At 44.3% G+C, this 8,456-nt stretch overlaps 1 protein-coding gene across 3 annotated transcripts in view; it reads right to left on the reverse strand.

The window, feature by feature from the left end:
- Positions 1–8,456, reverse strand: part of Camk1d (calcium/calmodulin dependent protein kinase ID) — a 395,379-nt gene that overhangs the window by 33,489 nt on the left and 353,434 nt on the right. For all 3 annotated transcript variants that reach the window (XM_021150944.2, XM_021150928.1, XM_029473783.1), the window contains exon 6: positions 5,107–5,182. In XM_021150944.2, the coding sequence (XP_021006603.1) occupies positions 5,107–5,182 (76 nt within the window). The remainder of the gene's footprint in view (positions 1–5,106; positions 5,183–8,456) is intronic.

Genomic DNA, 8,456 nt, shown 5'->3' on the forward strand with positions numbered 1-8,456 from the left:
AGAATGGCTACTCCAGCTTGTTTCTTTGGACCACTTGCTTGGAAAATTGTTTTCCAGCTTTTCACTCTGAGGCAGTGTCTTTTTCCCTGAGATGGGTTTCCTGTAAGCAGCAAAATGTTGGGTCCTGTTTGTGTAGCCAGTCTATTAGTCTATGTCTTTTTATTGGGGAATTGAATCCATTGATGTTAAGAGAAATTAAAGAAAAGTAATTGTTGCTTCCTGTTATTTTTGTTGTTAAAGTTGAGATTCTGTTCTTGCGGTTGTCTTCTTTTAGGTTTGTTGAAGGATTAACTTTCTTGATGTTTCTAGGGTGTAGTTTCTGTCCTTGTGTTGGAGTTTTCCCTTTATTATCCTTTGAAGGGCTGGATTTGTGGAAAGATAATGTGTGAATTTGGTTTTGTTATGGAATACTTTGGTTTCTCCATCTATGGTAATTGAGAGTTTTGCTGGATATAGTAGCCTGAGTTAGCATTTGTGTTCTCTTAGGGTCTGCATAACGTCTGTCCAGGATCTTCTGGCTTTCATAGTCTCTGGTGAGAAGTCTGGTGTAATTCTGATAGGCCTGCCTTTATATGTTACTTAACCTTTTTCCCTTACTGCTTTTAATATTCTATCTTTATTTAGTGCATTTGTTGTTCTGATTATTATGTGTCGGGAGGAATTTCTTTTCTGGTCCAGACTATTTGGAATTCTGTAGGCTTCTTGTATGTTCATGGGCATCTTTCCTTAGGTTAGGGAAGTTTTCTTCTATAATTCTGTTGAAGACATTTGCTGGCCCTTTAATTTGAAAAATCTTCATTCTCATCTACTTCTATTATCCATAGGTTTAGTCTTTTCATCGTCTCCTAGATTTCCTGGATGTTTTGAGTTAGGATCTTTTTGCATTTTGCATTGTCTTTGATTGTTGTACCCATGTTCCCTATGGAATTTTCTGCACTTGAGATTCTCTCTTCCATCTCTTGTATTCTGTTGCTGATGCTTGCATCTATGGTTCCTGATTTTTTTTCTAGGGTTTCTATCTCCAGAGTTGTCTCAATTTGGGTTTTCTTTATTGTTTCTACTTCCCCTTTTTAGGTATTGGATGGTTTTGTTCAATTCCATCACCTGTTTGGTTGTGTTTTCCTATAGCTCTTTAAGGGATTTTTGTGTTTCCTCTTTAAGGACTTCTACCTCTTTAGCACTGTTCTCCTGTATTTCTTTAAGTGAGTTATTAATGCCCTTCTTTATGTCCTCTACCAGCATCATGAGATGTGATTATAAATCCAAGTCTTGCTTTTCGGATGTGTTGGGGTATCCAGGACTGGCTGAGGTGGGAGTGCTGGGTTCTGATGATGGTGAGTGGTCTTGGTTTCTGTTAGTAAGTTTCTTACATTTGCCTTTTGCCATCTGGTAATCTCTGGAGATAGTTGTTACAGTTGTCTCTGGTTGGAGCTTGTTCCTCCTGTGATTCTGTTAGCCTTGGTCAGCAGTCCTGGGAGTCCAGCTCTCTTCTGAGTCTCAGTGGTCAGAACACTCTCTGCAGGCAAGTTCTCCTCTTGCAGGGAAGGTGCACAGAGGTCTGGTGTTCAGTCCTGCCTCCTGGCTGAATTGAAGGCCCGAAACAGGGCTTGTCCCAGAAGATGTGTTGCTTCTACAGTCTGTACACTCACCTGCAAGACTGGTCTCCGAGGGATGCAGGACACAAGATGGGTCTCTCACCTGCCTCTGGTGGTCAGAGCCCTCCCAGGAGGACACCTCTCCTCTGGCGGATAAGGTGCCCGGATGTCTGGAGCCTGAAATGGGGTCTGTCCCAGAAGCTGTGTTGCTTCTGCAGTTTGCTTGCTCACCCTTTGCAGTCAACAAGCTGATCTGTGCAGATTGGTCTTTGAGGAACCCGGGACCCAAGATGGCTCCCTCACCTGCTCAGGCAGTCAGAGCCCTCCTGGGTGGACACCTCTCCTCTGGTGGGGAAGGTGCCCAGATGTCTGGATCCCGAAACGGGGTCTGTCCGAGAAGGTGTGTTGCTTCTGCAGTCCGTGCTCTCACCTGCGCAGACTGGTCTCTGAGGGACCCAGGCTAAGATGTTCTAATATGTCTTCTATGTCTAATATGAACTGTGGTTCAGGGCACATGTGGTTAAGTGCCTATTGCCAGTCTATTCCTTTCAGCCTTCTTCTCCAGTAGCACTATGATTTTACTCTGAAAATTTCCCTCTGCCACAATACCTCCAGATTGACTAGCCAAGCAAGATAATACCACTGTCCTTGCCAATGGCTGATTTAGAGAGGATACCAGAAAGGTTTCCTCTAGGTGCTCTCCTTGCTATGGGAGGACACACTGAGCAAGAGAACCCTCCCCAGGCAGGAAGCAGAGACTGACCAGGAACTTTACTGGCCGCTGTTATCTACAAATTACATGTGCTGATACTGGATATCATTTACTCTGTTGTACCTTGTTATAGCATAGCAGCTGGATCACTAAGGCATCCCTACCTAGTTACAGATACTTTTTCAGTAATCCCAAAGATTTACTATAGTGTGGTGTGTGTGTATGTGTGTGGGGTGTGTATGTGTGTGTGTGTGTGTTAGGAATGTGATGGATGTCAAAGAGGGCAATGGATCCCCTGGAGCTGGAGTTAGAAGCTGTTGTTAGCTGCCTATCATGGGTGCTAAAAACCAAACTCCAGTCCTCTGCAGAGCAACAAATGCTGAGCCATTTCTCCAGCTCCTTACCTAATAATTCAAAGAAACATTAATCAAGGGCTGGAGAGATGGCTCAGTGGTTAAGAGAACTGATTGCTCTTCCAGAGGTCGAGTTCAATCCCCAGCAACCACATGGTGGCTCACAACCATCTGTAATGGAATCTGATGCCCTCTTCTGGTGTTTGAAGACAGCAACAGTATACACATATATAAATAAAAATAAATAAATCTTAAAAACTACCACTAATCAATATTCATTCTCTGCAACTGCTGAAATCCCTTTCTATGTCAAGATGTCAAAGAAAAAAATGATACTCACAAACCCAAAGTGAGTACCGTCCCAGGGAAGACCCTTCCAGACCACCAAGATCAGCTTCAACTATTGACAGGAAAGGGCCAGTCTTTAACTTACTTTGAGCTTTCCAGTCAAGCCGAGAGAGTCAGGACCTCTGACAGGATTATAGCTGGGGAGTTATGAGGCCACATTGAGTAACACTGTGTCCTTGTAACTCTCTGTTTACCCAGGACCAGGTCTAATCGTGTATGTGTGGTTTTATTAGGGGACTGGTTTACAACTGTTATTAGATTCTCAAAAGGGTCTATATCCCCTAAAGCAAGATACTAGTGCCAAGGATTAGTGACCTTTGCATATCTGTGACCAATATACCTGATAGACGCAACTTAGTGGAGGGATTTTATCTTCACAGTTTAACAGTTGGGTACAGAGAGCTGAAATGGTGCTAGGGTAAGAGAGTTATCAAGGACATACTTCCAGCCAACGACCTCCCACAGCTAAGCTCCACCTCCCAGAGTTCTAGAATTTCCTAAAATAGTACCACCAATCAGGACCCTAAGAGTCTGTGGGTCTTGACCCTCTCCAATGTTTGCTATGCTTAGAAAATGAAGACATATATAAGTGCACTATCTTAGTCTTAGCACTCACATAAAGGAGAACCCTATGGGGTGTATTACAGTGGGCCAAACTCCCCTATTGCAATGGCATGAACCCACAGGAGCTATCACCCAAATCTACACTGGAATGCACAAGCTACCCTACTGAATGTTGCTGTAGAAAGATCATTTGCTTCCTTGGTAACGGTGCAAGGTGGCCTTGAGGACAGAGGACATCATGTACAATTAGAAGCTTCTTTAATCACAGTCCTTTCTAGTCTTTGGCAAGGGATGTTTGTTTGGTAGAGAACATCCCTTTCTTTGGGGATACTCAGGAGAGGAACTTCATTTCCTAGCAATTATGGAAGCTAGTTGGGCTAAACCTGCTATAAAAGCCTACCACATAATAAATATTTGCAGATACAACTGCAATTAAAAAGGGCTTTAGAGTAGGCTTGGGCAAAACAAAACCTAATGATACGGAACAGAAGGGCTGATCCTGAAATGTCTGCAAGGAGGGCACGGGATGATGTCATTTCCTGGATCAAGGAAGTAAGGCCTCCAGCAGGAAACGAGGTGTTCCAGCCATGTGTTTTGATTTCCATCCACTTTCTCCTAAATGTGATCCTTTAGGGAGATGTGCTAGTATTTTCACACAGTGGTTTTCAACCCAGTCCCTCCAAAGCCATGAAGTTAATAGGGAAAGGAAAATCAGAATCAAAATCAAATTGTTATTTTATTTTTAAGTTACTTTTGCGGTTGTTTTTGCTTTTGAAACAGGATCTCTCTATATAGGCCTGGCTGTCTTTAAATTCATTATGTAGTTTACACTGGCTTCAGACCCACAGAGGTCTGCTTGTCTCTATCTTCCAAGTGTTGAGATTAAAGGTGGGTACCACCAGGCCTGGCATTTTTAAGGTGTAAGATTGGTGTGAATGTTGATCAGGGCTGCTAGGAAAGTATCCCTAAAGTGGCGCCTTGCTACGTACATGTCAGTGGCTTCCCAAAATTAGACAAAGAATGTTTTATCATATGATATAAATATCAGTTCCATTTTTAGACTCATACATTCACGGCCATAGCAACATTATGCACAAGAGTCTAAAGGTGGCAGCAACTCAATTATCCACGGATGGGTGAGAAGATGAACTTAGGGTGGTCCAGAAAGTTGGGTGTCATCCCTGAAAGGAAGGAGGGTCTGGCATATAGTTCAACATGGATGAACTCTGAGGACCCATAAGTGAATAAGCTTATCACCAAAGAAAAACAGCTGTATGTTCCCACTTCTCTTAGGCCCCCAGAAAAGCCAGGTTCACAAAGACAGACGGTAGAATGGAGGGTAACGGGCTGAGAGGGGTGCAGGGAGCGGCTGTCTGCTGTTTGTAAAGTTTCTGTCAGAGATGAAATAGGCAGTGGCAGTACTGCAGAGGATAGACTTAATACTCCCAGAACGATAAAAATCTCTGTTACACATATTTTGCCACAGTCAGATAAGTAGAGGTGGAGGGGAGCCATGGTGGTAAGCAATACTTACAAGATATAGGCGATCACCCCGATGGACCAGCAGTCCACAGCTTTGCTGTACGGTTTCTGGGCGAGAACTTCCGGAGCTGTGGACAGAGAAAGATTCACAGCCTTGATGATTTAGATGCCAGGGGCCAAAGAAGCTTACCTGGCGTTTTCATCTTCTGATTTGTTTGTTTTTCTGTGTTGGCTCCTCAGATTTTGAGCCACTGGTGAATCTAAAAACTGAGCCGGGGGCTAAGGAACCTAAATTATCCGTGGTAGAGCATAGCCTGCTCAAAGTCCTGGATTCAAGTTTAAAGAAAAAACCCAAGTTCCAAAGATATTTAAATAAATAATAACAAATGATCCATTTGTTAGCTTAAGTAAAAGCAGATGGAGGGGTGTGTGTGTGTCTGTGTGTGTGTGTGTGTGTGTCTGAGTGTGTCTGGAAATAATCATCCATCAGTTGATCAAATGTTCTGTGTTAAGAACCATAGCTTCGTTAACACTGTAGTGTTAATTAGGGTGTGGAGTATGACCTGTACCCCCTCCCTGACTCAGGACAGCCTGTCTGGCTCCTGTGGGATTTTGTGAGGTGCCATGGGGACAAGGGTGCCAAGCACTTCCTGTGCTGTGCCTCCATAGAGCCTACTGCACAGCAAAGAGAACAGGGATCTGCTCCGAGCTGAACTTGTTTCCACATGATCTGTCTATCGGCGCCTTCACCTGCTTCCCCACAGAGTGGGGGATGGCTACTTAATCTCACTTCATCTCTGAACCATTATTTCATCAAGAGTCATTGCTCCCAGGGGTTTGGGTTCATTTTGTACCACCCCTGACTCCCATGTTCCTAGCCTTGGGGACAGGGTTCAGGCCCAGGTATCCATCTGGTGACCGACACAGCATCTGGAGTAGTTGGCACTCAACGTGGGTAAATACATATGAGGCAGTGGATCTCGCTGACAAGTGAAGTTTCTTCACATTAGACATATCTGCTTGAGATATCGTTAGTGTACAAGTTACAGAATAATTACAAATGTAGAAAAAGTAAAAACAGAATCATTGGTAGAGTCCTCGCTATGCCTAGAACTGTGTGTTCTATAGGATTTGGCTGGCTCATTTACCCCAACATCCTTGGGGAAACACCATCATCATGACATTGATTATCCCAAAATTATAGGAGAAGACACAAGGGCACTGAGAGGTTGCACCAGTTGTTAATGCAATCCAGCCAGAAAGTGGACTCTTCACCCACGTCTGCTCTGGAGGGACCTAATCGCACTGTCTACTCTGGAGGGACCTAATCGCACTAAGTGCAACACTTACTGCAGGCAGTTCCTATGCTCCCTGCGGTGAGTACTGCACCTGAGCTCAGAGAGCAAGGGAAGGAAACTGAGCGTCACAGACGGGATCTGTCCCAAGTTCACAGTCGGATCTGAAGAAGCGAGGCAATGTGATCCCCACTCTCCATCTTTCGGTTATCCTATCTGGATCACACTGCTTATCAGAGTGGACCCTCTTCAGTCTATATAAGAAACGTCCAGAAAATCCACCATGGAAATCTTTCTTGCATTCTCGTGAAGAATCTCCCTGAGCAAGAATAGGAAGGTAGAGGCTGGAAAGTGCTTGCCTTGCAGGCAGGAAAGTCTGAGTATGAAATTCAGGACCCACATAAAAAATTCTCGGTGGTGGAAGCATTCTTGCAATCACAGTGGTGAAGTGGGGCAGGGGGGTAGAGGAAGATGAATATCTGGGGTGTGCTAAATGTCCAACCTAGCTTACTTGCTGAGTTCTAGGTCAGTGAAAGACACCATCTCAAATAACCCAGGGCGACAGTGGTTGAGTGACATCAGACAAGGTTGTTCTCTGGCCTCCACACAAAAGTGTACATGCATCCACCCATACACACACATCAGCACATACATGAGTGTACACATACACATACATATAAAAGCATACATTTAAAAGAACAGGAAGGTATGGAAACTCCTCTTGAATGGTTGCTCATCAGAGACAGGAATTCAGCCATGGATCACCTCAAATCTCATTTCACATTTCAGTCCTAGATTCCATAAAAAAAAAAAAAAAAAAAAAAAAAAAAAAAAAAAAAAAGCAGAACAGAAATGCATTTGCATGTCTGTTTTTTCTCTGCCACACTGGGTGTCATTACCTAAAAGGCTTATAGATCTGTGAAGAGGGGTGGGGTGGGGGAGTTCGGGTGTAGAGGACCTTTACTTGGAGAGGTAGGAGCCCAGTGCATGATGGGTCCTTCCCCACTCACTGCTAAAAGGATATTTCTCAGCCTCCTCTGTTTATGAGAACCGTCAAAGGGGAGCCACTTAGCACTGTAAATGTCCTTTTGATTTAGGAGACTGACAGTCTGGTCTGAGCAGTTACACTGGTGCAGATGGCACTCAGTGACTGTCTGCAGGGACACTCTAGGGCCTGATGAAAACTTTATCACAGGCAGCAGAGGCACTCGCACCATCTGATGACTACCCAGGTGTCAGAAGCAAGGTGGTGGGTAGAGGCCCTGAGCCTGCAAGGATCCCCAGGGCTCCATAGCAAGATGGCTAGCCAACCAGCCCACCAGCCTGCTGGTTGACCCAGGTGTCAAACAGCACAGAAGCACAGGGACTTAGTGCCAGAGTGACAGCACAAACCACCATCACTGCAGTAGGTATCCAGTGGTGACAGACACAGAGGAAGAGTCACAGAGAAGGAAGCTTTCAGAATCTATGCTGGCTGCTTACATAGTATCGGAGTAAAGACTGGGCCCGTGCCCTGGGCATGTACAGTGCAGAGAGAAGAGACCCCTGCCCTGCAAAGCTGCATCTCTCTGTGATCACTCGCTTGTCTCTATTCCCTTTCCCCTCCCATGACTGTGGAGGGAGGCATCTCTAAAAGAACAGAACCCATTTCTAAGCCCTCAACTTTCAGAAACAGAAATGTGCTGGGGCTCGCCCCACATTTCACCTTGACTAGGAAAGCCACTAACATTTCAGGAGGCTGGCAAGGCACTGCAGAGAATTTAAAACAAGCAGTTGATTCATATCACCTGACATGTTTAGATTTGCATGTGTGGATGTGCACACACGTGGAGGCCAGAGGACAACCTAGGCTGTGCTTCCTCAAGATATATATATATATTATATATAATTATATATATATAATTATATATTATAACATATATGCAGGACATATATATACATATGTATTATATATAATTGAGTATATATATATATATATATATATATAATATATGCTATAAACATATTGTGGCCTCCCTTCCCCCAGCCTGGAACTTGCTTGCTCAAGGGTGGAGCTACCGGCTCATTCGTCCTGTCACGCCTACCTACTACTGGAACCTGCCTTTGC

The sequence above is a fragment of the Mus caroli genome, chromosome 2 (assembly GCF_900094665.2).
Source record: "Mus caroli chromosome 2, CAROLI_EIJ_v1.1, whole genome shotgun sequence".
Taxonomy (NCBI): domain Eukaryota; kingdom Metazoa; phylum Chordata; class Mammalia; order Rodentia; family Muridae; genus Mus; species Mus caroli.